The sequence below is a fragment of the Protopterus annectens genome, chromosome 1.part0, assembly GCF_019279795.1.
Source record: "Protopterus annectens isolate FY-2018-M chromosome 1.part0, PAN1.0, whole genome shotgun sequence".
Taxonomy (NCBI): Eukaryota; Metazoa; Chordata; order Ceratodontiformes; family Protopteridae; genus Protopterus; species Protopterus annectens.
The window spans coordinates 1,413,484,017-1,413,504,350 of record NC_056725.1 but is presented as its reverse complement, the minus strand read 5'-3'; the positions used below and the strand labels follow the sequence as shown (position 1 = coordinate 1,413,504,350).

General features: G+C 45.7%; 1 protein-coding gene across 2 annotated transcripts in view; it reads left to right on the top strand.

Moving 5' to 3' along the window:
- LOC122798450 (TATA-box binding protein) overlaps positions 1-20,334 on the top strand; it is a 1,118,497-nt gene that overhangs the window by 856,636 nt on the left and 241,527 nt on the right. For both annotated transcript variants that reach the window (XM_044067383.1, XM_044067389.1), the window contains exon 4: positions 9,220-9,307. In XM_044067383.1, coding sequence (XP_043923318.1) covers positions 9,220-9,307 — 88 coding nt within the window. The remainder of the gene's footprint in view (positions 1-9,219; positions 9,308-20,334) is intronic.

Sequence of the window (20,334 nt, the reverse complement as noted above, 5' to 3'; positions counted from 1 at the left end):
ACAATTCAAATTTACCCATACTTGTAAGATTGCCTGATTCAGGCAGAAAGTCAGGAATTGCTACTACAGCACCTGGCATTTGTAAAGTTACTTCTAACTTCACTTGGGTACACCATCAACAAAAAGAAATCACATCTGGTACCCAGCCAACATATTGTATTCCTGGGAGCAAGCTTGAACACAACTTCCCAGATGGCATTCCTCACTTCAGAAAAACAGATTTATTTGACAAACTACTTCAGTCTACTGGCCACCAAAACCCTGCTATCTGCAAGACAAGTACTGCAAGCCGTAGGGTTCATGACCTTTTGCATTCTACTGATTCCATATGCAAGACTGCATATGAGGAAACTTCAGTGGTACTTTGTTTTTTTTTTTTTTTTTTTTTTTTTTTTACTCTGGTGTCAACATTCTCAGGACCTGGAAACAATGATTCCCATCATTCCTTGCCTAAGGACAGAGTTCCTTTGGTGGGCAGAGGCCTGCTACCTTAACAAGGGACTCCCTTTCACTCAACCCCCTGCCGCCCAAACCCGAACAGATGCATCACACTGTGCATGGGAGGCTCACATGGCAGGACAGTAGTGCATTCAAGGCAAGTGGAGCCCAAAGCAAATGCACCTGCATATCAGTCAAAAAGAAATGTTAGCTGTACAGAATGCTGTGACAGCCTTCAAAGGCCTTATTCTTCCAGGACAACCATTTGTAAAGACAGACAACACCACAATTATGTGGTACATAAAAAAACAAACAAAAAAAAAAAACGGGGGGAACCCATTCATACCCACTCTGCAGATTAGCCATGGCTCTGTGGAACACAGGCTTGAGCAACCAAGTGCATCTGCAAGCTCAATTCCTGCCAGGCAAACTAAATTCACTGGCAGATGACTTGAGGAGAATTCTCATGGACCCACACGAGTGGAAAACGGATCCCAAAATATTCAAGCTTTTGAGGGATAGGTGGGGGGCACCAGAGGTGGACCTCTTTGCTTCCCCCTCAGAACTATCAGTTGTGCACATATTGCACCAGAACTCCCCACAGCCAAGCTTGGAAAGTGGATGCCCTGGCCTTTACCTGGGAAAGCCTCTCAATCTGTGCATTTTCCCCTCAGCCCCTCCTCTCGAATGTTCTACTAAAGATCAACAGGACAGGCCAAGGACAATCCTAGTTGCTTACTAGCCATGCCAGCACTGGTACCCTCTTTTGCGCAGTCTGACAGTAGTGCCACCATGGCACCTTCCTCAGATCCCTTCTCTGCTGTCCCAGCAGGAAGGCCAGATTTTGCACCTTCAGCTTCAGACCCTTAACCTAGTAGCCTGGCTCATACTCCAGCAACCCTTAGTAAGCAGGAGTGGGATGTCATTCTGGAGGCAAGGAGGCCTAGTACTAGAAAATCCTATTTGAAAAAGTGGAAAAGATACTGTTCCTGGAGTCAATCTCAGGGAATGGACACTTCTGTGCCCAGCTTACCTCCTATACTAGGTTACTTAACAGAAATGCTCCAGAAAGGCCTATCCTTCTCTTCAATTAAGATTCATGCCTCTGCCATCTCAGCTCATTATAGCACTGAGCTGCCCCTCTTCTCTCATCCTCTGGTCCAACAGTTTCTGAGAGGAGCAAAGAATTTAAGACCTCCCAGGAGAGCTCCCACTCCAGCATGGGAACTTAACTTTGTATTAGAAAAGCTCACGCTTCCGCTCTTTGAACCTGCTGCTACAGCAGAGTTAAAATTCCTCTCATGGGAAACGGCTTTGCTTCTAGCCATCACTTCAGCAAGAAGAGTGTCTGAATTGCAGACATATTTCACTGTTGCAGTCATTACATTTGGGTTATCTGCTTCAAGGTCGCCCTCAGTCAGCCTGATTAACAAAGTCTTGGGTCTTGGGTCGGTTGCTGTCCCTTCTTCCATGACGTCAGGTAGTCAGGGGTATAAAACATGCAGCCGACGCCATTACCCCAGTCTTTCTTGCCATGCGGTGCCCGAAGCAGAAGCAGTTTGCAAGTGCCGGTCGGCTGACTCCTGAAAGTTTTGTTTTAGAGTTTCAGAACCGAAGACTTCAGCGAAAGCTAAGTACCCCATTGGGGAAACTTTTTCTTGCTCCTTACCGATGTCAGTAAAAGTTAATAATTGCATTACTTGTGGAAAGCAAATACCGCAAAGATTTTCATTCATACTGTATTCCTTGCCTAGGCCCTGACCACGACGTACCTTGCTGTCCGAAAAAATGCAAAGATGAAGACAGTGACAGGCCGCCGAGGTCCAAAACTGCTGACGACGCTTCTCCTAAGCTAGTCCCTAGTTCGCTGGGACTGAGTGAGGCGCTTTCGCAGCCCCTTGATACTTGCTACTTCTGATTCGCATGCATCTACTGAGACCCATTCAGAGTCCGGTTTGCTGTAGCTATGGAGCCCGTGGATGTCTCTTTCTTGGATGAGTCCGGAGCTGCTGTGCAGGCACTGGCTTCTGAGGGTGTATTCAGTCCTACAGACTTGCATATTAAACAGACACCTCCTTCTTTATTTAGGCCTAAATCTTGATCCATGCCTAAAAAATCTACGGCCAGGCCACATGCTCAGGCCTATATGCCTAAAAAACAAATTATAAGAATGGCTGAAGATCTAATAACTCTGATCAGTGGTAGCCAAGCCCCCTTTTAAGAGGCCTATGACTGAAGTTGATTATGAATCTTCTGATCAGGATTCTGTTTTTTCTGATTCCTCTGATGATCTGGATTTGGCCTTATCTACTTATGAAGATTCTGATGCAGAGGACTCTATTTCCTCTGCTTCCCCTCCTGAGGATTTTTCTTTTGGGGAAACCTTACATACTCTAAGGGAGCATTTCCACTGGGAAAGCCTGGATTTTTCTGATTCAAAAAAGAGGCTTAGGGATTTCCTTCTCCTACCTCAGCATAGGACTTTGGCTATTCCTCCTGTACTAGACAGTGATGATGCTTTTTCGGAATCTAGTTTGGCCCCTGATTCCCTGCCTCCTGCTCCCAGAAAACCTGACAAGATACTACAGGGTCCCAGAGTCCCACAAGTTCCTTTTTAAAAATCCTATTTCAGATCCAGAGACTATTTCACAGGGGCCCAAAGGCATTAAGGCTTCTACTGTTAAAAATCCTACTCCTTCTGATAGATGGGGTAAGAAGGTTTGCACTTCTGCAACCTTGGCCATTAGGGCTTTAAACTGCCAGCTTCATATGTTCAAGTATCAGCGACATGTTATTGGACTTCTTAAACAGAAAATGATGTTGATTCCTGACTGTGTGGAAAACATAGAATTACAGGATTTAATGCATTCTGCTGAACAAGTTGGAAAACATACTTTGCAATGTGGTTTTGATTTATTAGAGGCCTCTTGCAGGGCTGCTGTTACTGGGTCTCTGCTCAGAAGGCATGCTTGGCTTAAGGAGCAATCTTTGCCTGATCATGTTAAAGCTAAATTGTTGGATGCTCCTTTAAATCAGGACCGCCTGTTTGGCAACAAGGCTGAGGAAGTTCTTAAAAAGATGGAAGATAAAGCTAAATCTGTGCAAACTATTAAATATTTTTTACAAGTTCAGCCTCCTAGATTTAGTAGGCACTGGCCCTCTAAGAATTGGTCCTTTCCAGCCCCTTCCAGGTCGTCTCAAGCCAAACTCAGACACAGCAAAAAACCCAGGTTTCAGTCCCAGGGGGGACACAGAACTAATGCATAGAGCTAAGCAGTGGGGGGCCTCCACTTCCAAATCTGGGAATAATAAGTCTCCCCCCTATGGTAGACTTGTCTCAATGACTTCCTTTTAAAATTTCCAAGCACTTACCAACTGACTGCCCCTTTGGGGGGAAAGATTGCTCTTCATGCAAAGAATTGGGAACTCATTACCCAGGACAAATGGGTTTTAAATATAGTTTCCCAGGGATACAGATTTCACTTCCACACGTTGCCATCACAAAGCGGGTGGCCGGACCTACCCCCAAATCAGTGGGCAGAGACCCAAAAACAAGTACTTTCTCTCTTAAGCATGGGGGCTATTCAGCTGGTATCAGAAGAGGAAAAGGGACAAGGTTTCTACTCGAGACTTTTCCTGGTACCCAGAAAAGACAAGTCATGGCATCCTATCCAGGACCTTTTTTGAGATTCCAAAATTCAAGATGCTGACTCCTTCACCAATTACTTCCTATGATAGACAAAGACGCCTGGTTTGCAACACTAGATTTAAAAGAAGCATACCTGCACATCCCAATCAGGGAATCTTGCAGACGATACCTATGCTTCAAAGCAGGCTACACGCACTTTCAGTTCTCTGCACTGCCCTTTGTGAATACCCTGGGCACAGTAGATAAGCCAAAGTCTCTAGCTCTAGTTATTGCATTTTGCAGGCAAAGAAATATTCAAATATACCCATACCTGTACGATTGTCTAATTCAGGCAGAAAGCCAGGACATACTTTTGAATCATTTGGCCTTTGTACATAGGGTTCTAACTTGTCTGGGGTGCACCATAAACAAAAAGAAATCACACCTGGTACCCTGTCAGCAAATTATATTCCTGGGAGCAAGCTTGAATACAACTTCCCAGATGGCTTACCTCACGCCAGAGAAACAAATTCATTTGACAACCTACTTCAAACAAGTGGCCACAAAAACCCTGCTACCTGCAAGACAAATACTGCAAGCCTTGGGGTTCATGGCCTCTTACATTCTTCTAATTCCATATGCAAGACTGCATATGAGGAAACTACAGTGTTATCTAAAAATCCTATGGTGTCAACATTCTCGAGACCTAGCAACAAGGATTCCTATCATACCTTGCCTATGCCTAGAGTTCCTTTGGTGGGCAGAGGCCTGCCACCAAAACAAGGGACTACCTTTCACACCACCCCCTGCTGCCCAAACGCTAACAACAGATGCATCAGACTATGCATGGGGGGGGGGGGGGGCTCACCTGGCAGGGAAGTGCATTCAGGGCAAATGTAACCCAAGTCAAATGCACCTGCATATCAATCAAAAAGAAATGTTAGCTGTACAGAATGCTCTGACAGCCTTCAAGGACCACATTCTTCCAGGACAACTAATGATAAAAGACGGACAACACCACTGTTATGTGGTACATAAACAAGTGTGTGGGGGGGGTACACATTCTTACCCCCTCTGCAGACTAGCCATGGCATTGTGGAACACAGCCTTGAGCTACCAAGTGCACCTACAAGCTCAGTTCCTGCCAGGAAAATTAAATACACTGGCAGACGGACTGAGCAGAAACCTCATGGACCCACAAGAGTGGAAACTGGAACCAAGGGTTTTCAACATGTTGACAAGCAAATGGGGGAGCTCAGATGTAGACCGGTTTGCCTCTCCCCAGGACTACCAATTGGACAAATTTTGCACAAGGATTCCCCAGAAACAACCTGGAAAGTGGATGCTTTGTCCTTCATCTGGAAAAACGTATCAGTCTATGCCTCCCCCCCCCCCCTCTGCCTCTGCTCTCCAAAGTACTACTAAAAATCAAACAGGACAAACTAAGGATGATTTTGATTGCTCCAGACTGGCCGTGCCAACACTGGTACCCCCTCCTGCGCAGTACATCACAGTTATCTCCATTGCACATGCCTCAGACCCCCTTTCCTGCTGTCTCAGCAGGAGAACCAGATTCTGCACCCTCAGCTTCTAACACTGAACCTTGCAGCCTGGCTAATTACTTAATCTGTCCTTTACCATCCCTCAGCAAACCTGTGATGGATGTCATTTTAGAGGCAAGGAGGCCTAGTACTAGAAAATCTTATGCTGAAAAATGGAAAAAAGATTCTGTGCCTGGAGCCGATCTCAAGGGATGAGCACAGCAGCGCCCAATTTACCTCCGATTTTACAATACTTAACTGAGATGCTTCACAAGGGCCTGTCTTTTTCCTCCATTAAAATCCACGCCTCAGCCGTTTCAGCTCATTATAACACAGAACCTCCCCTCTTCTCTCATCCACTGCTCAAGCAGTTCCTCAGAGGGGCCAAAAATTTGAGACCACCCAGGAGAGCTCCAACCCCAGCCTGGGACCTTAACTTTGTCTAGGAGAAACTCACTCTACCTCCTTTCGAGCCAGCTGCTACTGCAGAATTAAAATTTATTTCTTGGAAAACAGCTTTCCTTTTAGCAATCACTTCAGCTAGAAGGGTACCTGAATTACAGACCCTTATGGCAGTGGAGCCTTTCAACATCTTTCATGCGGACAGGGTGTCCCTCAGAACCAATCCATCCTTCATGCCCAAGGTGGTATCCAGTGTGGCTCTTAATCAGTCCATTCATTTGCCAACCTTCTTTCCCAATCCACAGAATAAAGGGGAATGGATACTGCATTCCTTAGATGTGCACAGACAACTTAGATTCTATTTGGACAGGACTAAACCTCAAAGAAAATCTGAACTGCTGGTGGCATTTGCTGCAGGGGCAGAGGGGAAGGCTATTTCAAAGCAAACAATTTCTAAGTGGATAAGCCATTGCATTCATTTCTGCTATAAGCACCATGGAAAACCTATCCCCCAGGGGATCAGACCACTCCACCAGGGCTGCATCTACCTCTACAGCCTTTCTCAGAGACGTCCCTACCGGGGACATCTTAGAAGCTGCTACCTGGAGTTCTGTACATACTTTCACCAAGCATTTTCATTTGCCAATTTTCTCCAAATCCGGAGCGGGCTTTGCCACTGCAGTCTTGCAGGGCCTTATAGCTGGTCCTAATGCTATCTAAATTCCTCCTCCCAACCATAGCTTTGGGAGTCTACCCAAATGTAATGACTGCAATAGTGAAGCATGAAGAACATAGTACAGTTGTATACACTTACCATAAATGTAGATGTTCGAGTGTATTCACTGTTGCAGTCCTGGTTACCTTCTCTCTAGCCCCCTAACTTCTTTTGGCTATACCTCTACTTTCCTTTGCTATGCTTAAAAGCCTTTTGGTGTATTTGCTTTTTTGTTGGAGGTATATCTTTGTGCTTTTATATTCAGTTGCTTCCCATTAGGGGGGCACTTGACATCTGGGGCAAGAAAAACTGATGTGTTTGCGTCGGCTGCATGTTTTATACCCCTGACGACCTGACGTCATGGAAGAAGAGACGGCAACTGACGCAGGACCCAAGACTTTGTTAATCAGACCGACTGAGGGCTACCTGCAAGCAGATAACCCAAATGTAATGACTGCAACAGTGAATACACTCTTAACGTCTACATTTATGGCAAGTGTACACAAATGTACTCATGCGGACAGGGTTTCCCTCAGGACCAACCCTTCATTTATGCCCAAGGTGGTATCTAGTGTGGCTTTAAACCAATCCATTTATTTGCCAACTTTTCCCCCTAACCCTCAAAATAAAGGGGAAAGGATCCTGCACTCCCTGGACGTGCAGAGGCAGCTTAGGTTCTATTTGGACAGGACTAAGCCTTTCAGAAAATCTGGCCAGTTGCTAGTCCACTTTGCTGCAGGGGCGCAGTGGGCAAGGCTTTTCAAAGCAAACCATTTCTAAATGGATAGCACACTGCATCCATTTCTGCTACAAACGCCATGGGAAACCTACCCCACAGGGGATCAGAACACATTCCACTAGAGCTACCTCTACAGCATTTCTCAGGGGAGTCCCTACCAGGGACTTCCTAGAGCTCTGTACACCCTTTCTAAATCCAGAGCTGGATTTGCCACAGCAGTTGTACAGGGCCTGTTTGCCAGCCCTAATGCTTCTTAGCTACCTCCACCCATCCCCAACTTTGGGAATCAATCCAAATGTGAGGACTGCAACAGTGAAACATGAAGAACATAGCGTACAGTTGTACTATAAATGTAGATGCTAGAGTGCATTCACTGTTGCAGTCCTGGTTACACTCCCTTCTGCCCCCTTAACTTCTGTATGCTTGATGCTTTCTACCTTTCCTCTTTTTGGACATATCTTATGGCTATGGTATTTACTTTTTACTGGAGGTGTTCCACACCATGTAATTGCTTCCTATTTTGGGGGCAAGAAAAACTGATGTAATGGTGTCGGCTGCATGTTTTATACCCCTGAAGACCTGATGTCATGGAAGAGGCGACAGCATCCAATGCAGAAATCCCAAGCCTCTGGTATTTGGGCCAACTGTGAGCTTACCTGCAGGCAGATAACCCAAGTGTGATGACTGCAATACTGAATACACTCGAGCATCTACATTTATGGTAAGTGTACACAACTGTACTTTGTGAGGAATATTCTGCCGTGAGCCACTCAAGATTCAATGTGCTAGGGACACTGTCCCGACCTAGTAAGAATGAAGGCAAGGTAGGACTTCACATAAAGAAGTTATGTACTCCGCAGAACATTCCATGTGTGTTGTCCATCTTCACCTTCAGTCTTACATCCCCACCCTCCTTCCCCTCTTATCTTGTTTTACTCCTAGAGGACTGGGTCTATACAAATGGGATTACCTTGACCTCTGTCCTTCTTCACCAACCTCTAAATCCTTCCTTAGAATATATATTTATAACCTTATTTTTAGGGCAAACTAGATCTGAGATAGTTCAGGTGTATGGTGGGATAGAGATTTTAGCCATGAGCAGGCAGAAGGCCTCGTTCTTGAAAATAAGGTAGAAGATGAATCCAAGGATTGGATCCGAACCCAGCCTAGTAAGAATGAAGGTGAATATGGGCAACACACATGGAATGTTACGGTGAGTTCATAATTTTTTTTTTAAACATTCGTGCAACACCCCTAAGAAAAAAAAAACTGTTTTCAGAATAAGGGATTAAGATATTTGTACTTTTTATTCAGTGTCCATGCTTTAATTTGGATTATGAGATCCACATAAACTGGGATTTAGCTCTAAGTATTGAGAGTTAACTATTTGCAATCTCATTTAATCAAGTTTGCCCCCTTAAAAAAAAAATGTCTCTGTAGTGTTGAATGGACCCCTATCCCAGCATTGTGGGCTTCCCTACCCGAACATGATTGCAATATGGTTACTGTTAATAAGGACCTTACCTACTAAGTGGATATTTTTAGTGATACTGGTTAGCTTTAGTGCTGTAATCATAAACTGCCATTTCAGTTTGTTTCTTCTGGTGCTTATCAAGTCTCCTCTTAATATCACATTCATTTGGTTTAACTTTCACTATTCATGTTGTTCCATTTGAGTCACTGAGTTATAGGTAGACTGTTTGGAAATAATTATATCTTAAACAGCCAAACAAAAACTATTTTCATTGTATTTTAGGAATATAGTGTCCACTGTGAATTTGGGTTGCAAGTTGGACTTAAAAACAATTGCACTGCGTGCCAGAAATGCTGAATACAATCCCAAGGTAAAGTGTTTACAATGTATTTGTTCAGTAAAAGTTTGCAAATTTTACTGGTCATTTAAAAATTGCATGAAATTTACCATCTGTATGCTGAGATGAGTTTGGATTTTTTTTATAAGTTAAGGTCATTCATTTTTATTCTGCTTCTTTTCTACTAGTGACATTGTTATTCTTTGAAACTTATGGGCACAAACTTATCTGCACATTGCCCCCTCCCAGACTCGATGCATTTTTTTTTCCATGCTTACCTTTTCCAAAAATAATCACTTTCATCAGAATATGCTCGCAAGGAGCACTGCTCATATATGATTTCCTGTCCCATGGGAATCATTTGCATGTGGCTTTCCATACTTCTGGCATGACTTGCAGAGCATTTAGAGATGGCCCTTGAGCTAAGCTGAATTCTTGCCCACGATGTTGGGTTGAAAAGGAGAGCAACCCACACAATCTTTAATTCTTTTGCCATTTTACCAAAGACAGCAGTTGGTTGTCTCTATGCCTTTTGGTCTCTTTTGGGTGACTTCCAAAGAAAATGAAGTACCCAGCAATGTTATAAATTTTGTTTTTATTGCGGTGGTGGTGCTGCGGTAGCGTTGTCGCCTCAGACGTTGCCCGTTCGATTCTCAGAGCGTCTTCTGTGTGGCGACTTGCGTGAATGGGCGTTCCTTCGTTGAAGGTTGTGCGTTAGGCCTGGCAAGCCAGCACGTAAAAATCTACTGCCAATCATTAGTGGACCGGAGTTCCGCTGTGGCGACCCCTAACCGGGAAAAGCCGAAAGACACAACATTGTGAGCATATAATCAAATGTAGTGTAGCTACATTAGCAAAAGTGAATGTGCTGAATGAGCATAAAAAAAGGTGTTTGTATATTGTGGGTACTTTTTGAAATTGAGTTAATAACTATAGATGTTAAGTTGTCAATCTCGCCTTCATTCTTGCTGGATGGGTTCGGAGCCGATCCTCGGCTCCGACTCGGCACTAGCTTTAGCTCGAGAACTCCTTTTACCAGCTCGAGGCAACCCTATATCCCATGATGCAAGGCGGAACTACCTCAGATCTCGTTTGCCGCTTAGCGAAAGAGGTCTCCTTTGCCAGCTGAGGTAAGTTTTTCTTGTTAAATAAGAAAAAAGTTAGTTAGGGGTTTAATTTCCCTTCAGTGTCAGGTTAGCCTGTATTTAGTACAGCCCACCCTATTCCCTTCCTTTTAAACTTTTAATATAGTTTTTCAGTGAAAGTTTTAGTCAGGCCTAGTTCCCCAAGTTATTCCCTTCCTGTGTGTCTGTGTAGGGATTAAGTTGTGTGTTTGTGGGGACTGTGTGTGTATCCTGTTAGGATGTCTAAGGAAGGCAAGGTCTCAGGCTTCAAGAAGTGTGACCAGTGCTGTCAGAAAATGTCCCTGACAGACGGTCACACTTCTTGTGTATTGCCTGGGGCCTTTGCACCTGCAGGACTCCTGTGCTGTGTCATGCCTTTAGCCAGCGAGTCCTGCAGGAAAGGAGGAACAAACTGATCCTCCGAGGTTTGTTGAAACCTGAAGGTTCTCCTCCTAAGCAAGGGGCAGGAAAACCTCTTAAGCCACCGAAGGCTCAGGCTACAGTGTCTAAGCCTCCTCGGTGGCTCCGGCCCGTCGGAGCCGATCGGCCCGGCTGGAACCGATGCTTCTTCTGCCAGAGTAGTGGGTTGGTGCGGCCGGCTCCGATACCCTGACTACTGTTGCCTTGTCGGCCGGCTGGAGCCGACACTTTATCCAGCATCGGGCCGAGATCCTCGGCTCCATCTGGGGTTCAAGGGACTTCCGATGGCTCCGCCCGCAAGAGATCCCGGTCCCCTTCGATACTAAGTATCCACTCGGCTCCGGGTCTCCTCTTTGTCGGAGCGGAGCCATCGGAGCCGATCTTCGAGATCTTCCAGGCTTTCTGACCACGATTTGGAGAGGGTGGTAAGCAGGCTGTTGAAGTCTCAGGCACTGGCCCAAATGCTCCATAGCCCGTCTCAACAGACTTCGCTTCAGCCCCAATTCTTGAGATTCCTCCTCCGACTCCACACCAGAGTTGAGCTTCTTGGGACAGCGACTGTTTCGATGCGAGCCGATACATCCTTCGGCTCCGTCATCCTCGGCTCCGATCTCCTCCTTGAGACTTTCCTTGGAGGGATCCGTCGCCGGGTTTCCACTGTCGGCTCCGAGGGGCTAGTGGCATCGGACCCTTGTCCGACCCGCTCTCCCTCTCGAGCTGCTTGGTAAGCTCGGCGCCGACATCTGCCTCGAGCCTTCTCTCTCCTTGGAGCCGACCATTCCTGTTTCTTGGAGCGGTGTGTTCAGGTCTCCCGGGAGAGGAGCCTTTGAGGTGATGAGGAGTGTCCTGGCCTCGGAGCCTGGTCAACGGTCTATCCTCTAGCTCCTCCCTCATCAGTGCCTGCAGAAGCCTCTTGCCAGCCTCTTGCTCTCAGGCCCAGGGATCCATCGCCCCAGGTTTCCCCACTGGGAATTTCCTCCTCTTCCGAGGTTTCTCCTGACCCTGCAGGTGAACCCCTCGGAAGAGGACGGTAAGAGGAAACACACAGACTCCCCTGAGTCTACTACATCTGATACCGACTTAGATGAGTCGGAGGGTTCCCACCCTCTGAGGATGTCTCATTTTCAGACATCCTTGAGCTCCTCAAACAGAGGGGAATTGGCCTCCATTGACCCCTCCGAGGATGAGTCGGTATACCTGGAGGCTTTGGATCCCGACCCTCCACCTCCTGGGTGTCTCCGCCTTCGACCCACTCATGCAGGTAGTGGCTCGGAAGGCGTGGCTCCAGATTCTGTGGAACCTGTCCCCAAGAGACCATCCAAATTATCACGGCCCCTTCGGACAAACAGTTCCTGTCCAAAGGTGTCTCTGTGGATGCTATGGTGGTGGCGGCCACTAAGAAGGAACTGGCGGATCCTTCAGTACCTGTCCATCCTCCTAATAAGGATTCTAGGACCATGGACAGGTATGGAAAGCGGATGTTTTCTTCAGCGACCTTTGCAATGCTCGCTGAATTACCTTTGTCACTTCACCAGGCTTCAACGAGATATTCTCAAGGAACTGGGGAAGTAGTCCAGGATCCTTCAGCTGCTGGGGCTCAGGAAAAGATTGCCTCTCAGCTAGCTATCCTGAATTCGATATCTAACTCCTCCATGCGGCTCATATCTTATGCAGCCGATGGAGCAGCAGGGCCGCAGGCACAGGTGTTGCTCTTAGGCGCCAAGCCTGGATGCGGCTGTGTAATTTTATGGACCCCTTTAAGGCGCCCTTCACCAACACCCCTTTGACGGTTCGGCTTTGTTCGGACCTCAGGTGAAGGATACTTTGACCAGATGTGAACAAGACGGTAAAACTCTTTCTGCCGTTGGAGTCCAGTTTTCCACTCCTTCTAGACCATATCCCAAGGGTCAGAAGGGGGAAGATGTGGTTCCGTAAAGCCCAAGGAGCTACACGGACACACGTGGTCAGTTTACCCCTAGAGGCAGAGGGGTAACAATAATAGACGCCCTAGAGGCAGGGGGTCCTCAGAACCAGGGCAACAGGGAGCCTCTTCCTGAGAAGCCCTTTCAGCATCCCTGAGGTGTTGCCCGACTGTCCACCCTTGGAGGCAGTCGGGGAAGGATTTCGCTGTACCCAGTAGCCTGGCAATCCCTATCACAAGAGAAGTGGGTACAGTCGATTATATCCGAGGGTTACAAAATCCCTTGAAAGGTTTCCACCTCTACAATCCCTTCCAGACATCTCACCCGGTCAAAGGGATTTGGCAAAACAGGAAGTTTTAAAACTCCTGAGGAAAAGGGCCATCCAAACAGTGCCGGCAGACCAAGTAGGATACGGCTTCTACTCAAGATTCTTTTGGTCCCCAAAAGGACGGGAGATTGGAGACCAATACTAGACCTAAGCAGACTAAACAAGTCTGTCAAAAGGCAAGATTCGGATGGTCACGCTGCAATCCATTCTGCCCTTTCTGGGCAAGGCCAACTCGATGTGCCCGATAGACCTTCAGGATCCGTACTATCACATAAAGATTCACAGACGCTCCAGAAGGTTTCTCCGCTTCGGCTGGGAGCCAGTCATTACCAATTCAGAGCACTGCCCTTTGGCCTCACTTCAGCCCCAGAGTGTTCACCAAATGCATGGCGGTGGTCACAGCTCACCTGAGACGCCGAGGATTCCAAGTGTTTCCTTATTTGGACGACTGGCTCCTCTCCGCCACCTCCAGGGATCAGCTTCTTCGTCCAGAGATTACACCTACAGCTTTGCAAGAGTCTAGGAATTTCGTGAATTTGAAAAATCCTCTCTGCTGCCTTGCCAATCTATCACCTTTATAGGCGCAGAGTTAAATACCGTCAAAATGTTAGCCAGACTAACAAATCAAAGGATTCTGGACATCCAGAAATTTGTTCAGCTTCTGTTACAAAGCAACAAGGTCAAAGCCAGGTTTGTCTTGAAGGTTCTAGGCCTAATGGCTGCAGCCATTGTTCTTCTTCCACTAGCTCGCTTCCACATCGTCTCCTGCAGTGGATGTTGTTCACGCAGTGGTCGTACACGATCTGCCCATGAGACACGAGATCTTAGTGACACAGTCTTGCAGGGCTCATCTACGATGGTGGGTATCTTCCCTCTTCTTCAGCAGGGCCGACCATTTGTTCCCCTCCTCCAGTTGCCACAGTCACCACGGATGCCTCTCTGATCGGGTGGGGGCATTATCAGGGCAGGATGGTCCACCGGACGTGGCAACCCATAGAATACCACCTGCACATAAATGTCCTGGAGATGAGAGCAGTGCTTTTAACGTTGCAAGCCCTCGACGACTTTCTTCCCACAGGGACTATTGCAGTACAGACGGACAACATGTCCGTGGTCTGGTACATCAACAGACAGGGCGGAACCAGGTCCTATCCCTTATGTCGAGAAGCTCTCAGACTTTGGCAATGGGCGATCTCTTCTCAGCGGTTTCTGATAGCAACGCACATCCCGGCAGGTCCAACCTATTGGCGGACAGGCTAAGCAGATCTATTCTGATGCCTCACGAGTGGTCTCTCAATCAGTCTGTAGTGGATCAGATTTTTCTGAAGTGGGGCACCCTTGTTGCGATCTTTTCGCTACCCCTCAAAACAGCAAGTGCCCAGATTACTTCACACTATTTCCTCTTCCAGGCCAACCCTGAGAGACTCTCTAACCCAGGATTGGCCTCGGGACTTCTTTATGCTTTTCCTCCTTTCCATTGATTCCACAAGTCATTCAGAAAGCCACCGCTTTGAGAGCCAAATTGATCCTCATTGCTCCATATTGGCCTCGACAAATTTGGTTTCCGCCTCTACATCGTCACCTTCTGGTGCAGCCCTGGCATCTGGACCCAGTTCCGGATCTTTTGATCCACCAGTCGGGTCAGCAGCACCGAGCCATTCATTCTCTCAACCTCACTGCTTGGTTGCTCCACTTCCTTCCCTAGCCAGGCTACCAATGATTTCTGACTCAGTCAGAGACATTTTAGTGTCTTCTTTAAAGTCGCCCACTAGAACTGTTTATGCTAGCAAGTGGCGGCGTTTTCTATTTGGGCAAACGCCAGAAATATTGATCCCTTCACCGCTCCTATACATTCTGTTTTGGATTTCCTGGCGGAGGTTTTTCATTCAGGATCGTCATCATCTACAGTCAAAGTACAAATGGCTGCTATTTCCAAATTTCATGTTGGCTTGCAGGACAATAACATCATGTCTCATAGGTTATGCAGAGCCTTTTGAGAGGAGTTTTTCTCCTAAACCCGCCTGTGAAACACCCCCCCCCGCAAGGGGCTCTGAACTTAGTGTTGGCACCCCTAATTCTACCTCCTTCGAACCGTCCTGCTACGTGTTCTTTAAAGTTGTTGACATGGAAAACTATATTTTTGCTGGCTGTTACTTCTGCAAGAAGAGTTTCTGAGATTCAGGCCCTCTGTATTCGTTCACCTTATCTGGTGTTTCATAAGGATAGGGTTTCGCTCAGGACTAACCCTTCCTTTCTTCCCAAGGTTGTATCTCAAGCCAATATTAACCAATCTATTGATCTACCAGTTTTCTTTCCTAACTATTCTGACAGAGCTGAACAGAAGCTGCATTTTTGGATGTTCATCGTCAGCTCAGGTACTACTTACATAGGACTAAACAACTTAGAAAATCAGACCAATTGTTTGTCTCCTATGCAGGAAGCAGGTTGGGTCTTCCAGTATCTAAAGTGACCTTATCTAGATGGTTGACTTCCACCATTTCCTATGTGTACTCTCTAAGGGGCAAACAACTATCTTCTAAGCCAAAAGCTCATTCACCAGGAGTCTATCCACTTCTGTAGCCTTTCAGGATAGACTTCCCATTGACACTATTTGTGCAGCAGCTACTTGGGCCACGCCTCATACTTTTGTGTCTCATTACAAGTTGGATTTGGCCTCCAGAGATAGGGCCAGTTTTGGTTCCACTGTTCTCAAGAGTCTGTTCCATTGAGCCACCCGGGATACAGGTGCTAGATCCCATCCAGCAAGAATGATGAGATTGACAACTTAACATTTAGAAGTTATGTACCTACCATAACGTTCCATGTTAGTTGTCTTCATCTCCTTCTTCTCCCACCCTCCTTCCCCTGGCCTGGACAGATCTTGGAGAGTTCCTATTAGATTGCTTCCTCTGGAGCATTGTTATGAGGACTTCTTTTAGGAACCATGGTTCCTAATTATATTAGGATAAGTCTTTAGCAGGGTTAGTTAGCTGCCAAACGAGATCTGAGGTAGTTCCGCCTTGCATCATGGGATATAGGGTTGCCTCGAGCTGGTAAAAGGAGTTCTCGAGCTAAAGAGTCGGAGCCGAGGATCGGCTCCGAACCCATCCAGCAAGAAGAAGGCGAGATGAAGACAACTAACATGGAACGTTATGGTAGGTACATAACTTCTAATTAATAACTATAGTTCCAGTGGGATATCTTAAAGATCCAAAGCAATAATTTTACCACTGTACTGTCCTTGTTAGACCCGTCATTGAATACAGTGCTCCTTTTGGTATGTACAAATCTAAGCATATCGCTCAGCTGGAAAAGCCCCATCAAGTTTTAACCAAAAAAAGGTAAAGGCCCTGAGTCCTTCAACTATCCTGATAGGCTACTGAGTTTAACAGGAATTGCGCTAATCTACCAGTTGTTTTGAGGTAATCTTTTTATCTTGCCTTTTGAGCTTTGAAAGACCCAATCTTTTTTTTATCTGTTTCTTCATATAACCAGTAGCTGTACAAATGCCCATACTAGGGACCTAAACTAACACCAACAAATAAGACTTGCTAGAAAGGTAGGTTCCCATCCGTGTGTATTCCAAGCTTGTCAAATAAGTTACCACTACAGGTCAAACCAAGTACTGCTTCATCCACTTTTAAGGCAAGACTTGATTAGATGGGTAGAGAGAAATTTCTACCAGAATTATCATGTACATTGGCTACTTGATTTGGGAGGTGGTCTATATTAAGTACTCCTAAGGAGTGGCAAGAACCTAAATGCATCTGCTTAAAGGTGCTTGCCCTGTGTGGTTCCTATGCAAGAACAACTCTATGCAAATAATTTTAAACAGTTTTGCTGAAAGTCACTTTCAGCAAACACTAAAACACGCTTTTCTACAGGGTGGTAAAGTCCCCCCCCCCCCGCAAGTCCCCAGTGTAGGGAGACACCTCCCCACATTCCCTAATTTATATATACAAACTGCTTTGTTGCTAAACGGTGGGAGGAGAGGCCATAACTGAGCAAAATGTATTTACAGTAATGTCATTCAGACCATCTAGCCATCCACAACCCTTTTTCCACTAATGCCATTCAGACAGGCCGCATTCAAATATCTTAATGTTTCCATTGAAATTCTAAAGACTGTAATTGCAAACCTCGGAATAACAAACTGCAGGTAGAAACATGGAGGAGTATGTGAAATGTGTAGGGTCTGAGGTTCCATAGTACCTCTGAGGTCTTCCCTACTCCAGTATGTAGCGGTCTTGAAGTTTGTATATCAAAGTAGCAGAGTTAGGACCTTCTGCAGAAATTCTTTGTGCAGCAGTAACTTTTTCTCTCTTCTGTTCGAATTGCAGTTTATTTTTTGGCATCTTGGGAACTCACAAGCTTACATCTCACATGTGATGGGGGCATATTCTGTAGAGCATATCATTGCCTTATCATGGAAGTGTGACTGAACCTAACCCAAAGGAGGATTTGGATACCACTGATTCTGTCTGATACTAAGGACAAGTTTGTCTGTCTTCCACCAGCAGATGTCTCATATGGAGAAGCTCTTTACAGAATGAAGGAAGGCTTCATGAAGTAGACAGAGGAGTAATTAAGCACTTTTTATGATACAAGGACTTTATGATCCTATCCCAGTCCAAACCACTTGCTATATGTCCACTCTTTGATGCATTTATTAATCTTCACTAGCATCATCCTCCCAACACCCTGGCCTGTCTGCTTTTAGGTGATCCAGTATTCCCATTATTTCTTTAACAAGAGCCCTTAGCTGATCCAACTGTGCTGCCCCTGGATTTCAGTTAGGGTCGTCTTTGACCTTGTCCAGAAATCCTACTTGGGTGTCGGGGAAATCAGTGTAATTGATCTCTTTAGGAAGAAGACCTGCACTTCTGGAACTTTGAACTTTTGGTACCCTTAATTGCCAGACGAAGTTTCAAGGTTCTGTACAAGTTCAGCTGACGTCTAAAATGGACTCAAAAGCAAAGACTTGAATGAGGAGATGCTGTAAATCCGCATGCTCAGTGTACTGGTACCAAGCATTCCATAAAATGTGGCTGTGAGATACTAAGTGTATCATGCAGGGCAGTATTTGGAAACCTGGTTGACTGAGGCCCCATCTCCTGCCAGTCCATGTGAAGGGTGGAGCTTCTAAATGCATCATTGGACAAAAATGATCTCTCGAGCCCCCAGCTGACAAGATGTTTAAAAGATTGAAAGAGAAAGGGAAAGCCATAAGTCTTTAGCAATGACTACCATACTAATACTAATGGCTGGTATCTATTACAGATGAAAAGCAGTTTTACAAAAAAGAGAGCATGCTGCAGAAAGAGGAGGAATAGCAGAATGATAAACCTGGGAACTCGCAGGACCATGTTTCCCAGAGAAAATGGCTAAGCTTTAGGCAAGCTCATTCCTCCCCCTCCCTAAAAACCCCAACACAGTTCTACAACTACTTTTTCTCCCATATATAAACAGTGTCTCTTGGTCCTCTTTCTGAAAGAGTTGGGAAGTCATCTCCCAAGACCAGTGGGCCTTCAAGCACTCTGAAACTGGCTCAAGCTCAAGTTTCTAAACCTGGAGATTCTCAGGTATTCCCCCATTTCTGAATGAAAAATTAGCTTGTTCCCATCTCTTTTAGAGGACATGCTAGCTCAAGGTGCTATAGACAATACCAGTAGAGAAAGAGAGGATATGATTTTACGCAAGTCTCTTTCTAGTGGCAAGAGAAGGCAGTTTTTGGGGCCTGGTTTAGTCCTTTCAGGATTCAACAGTTTCTTAAAAGTACCAAAATTCAAAATGCAAACACTGTAGAGTACCCATTCATGATTAATAATGAAACTGGATAACACGTATGCCAAGTTATGGTAAGCAGATAACTTCTATTTTTCTCCTCTCCCATTAAAAAGAAAATTCCAAGTCTGGATATATATACCTCTGGTGTTTAGTTTAGATGGTGATACTTCTGGATGTGTGAGCTCTGGTGCTATTTGCCATTTTGCTGTTTTGCCTATTAAGCACTGTCTTGTAGTGTTAGACTAATGTTTAACACTGTGATTTGGCTTTTTTGTAGTGGCTTACTATTAGTTTAATACAGTAGTTATGCTTAGTGTGTCGTATGTTACTGTGTGGTGTTTCACAAGTGTGCTGTACATTTCTGGTTATGGACACAATTTCTGGCTTTTGTAAATGCTTAGTAAACAGTCATAAAGTGCCCCCTTAAGACTCCCATGACTGCTGCTAATATTTGGATGCTGACTGTCAAGCCTATGCCTGTTTCAGGGCCAGTGAGATGGCCAGACATCACACCAAGTTGGTTATGAAGATGTTTCTTTCTTGGCCTTTCCTTAACTGTGCCCCTGTCCTCTGCTTTGCCCTGTTCTAAGAAAACTGTTGGGAAACAGAAGAGCAAGATAAGGATGAGCATGCAGATAGGAAAGAGAAATGGAAAATATGGGACAAAAGTGGAAAAGATGGGACAAAAGTGGTCAATAAACAGTCTCCAGATTTTTTTTTTCTGCTGAGCAGCCCAGAAAGTTCTAAGGCCCCTCTACTTCCTTGGCTCCCATTGTGTATTCTATGTTGGCACCCCCCCCCCCTCTATCAATCACCGATGTTTGCCATTTCCAGCATTGGAGCTGCTTTGGACTCTGACATTTGAGATTTTAAGCCTTTTTTGCTGCAGTTCTAAAGTCTGATTAGTGCCAGTCTCTCTTTTTGGCCCTTATGATGAATTTGGAGTTCATTAGAGTCCTCTCCTCCTTTGGTGCAGTTTTTCTTTTCAGGATCCAAGAGTTAGAGAAACCCCTGCATCATCCAGCCAAGTAGTCTTACTTCTTCTAGGTCTGTGGGGTCCACTTAGAACATTAAAGAATCAGATTTTGACAATATGATGTGGACTTTCTTAAAGACCCACATTGACCAGGAGATCATTCTCTTCCTGTCTGCTCCAAGGGTGGAGAGAGTTTAACCAATTTGCGAAACACACATGTGCTTCAGCCACTTTTGCCCCCTGTGTGTTGAGCTATATGGCATACCTGGCTAGGCGTCTGAGGGAATTAAACATTAGTCAGCGGCATCCCAACCGACCGAGTCTCGTAAGTCCTTGGTGACTCTGCCACCATGTTATCTACAGCAAACATATCCATGTGTCTCATTTCCAATGCAGCTGATGGTATGGCTCTGGCAGACACCAGCACTGCAGTTCACTGACTTGCCTCTGGCACCTGTGTAATGTTATGTGCTTCAAGGTGTCCTTCCTCAAGACACCCTTAT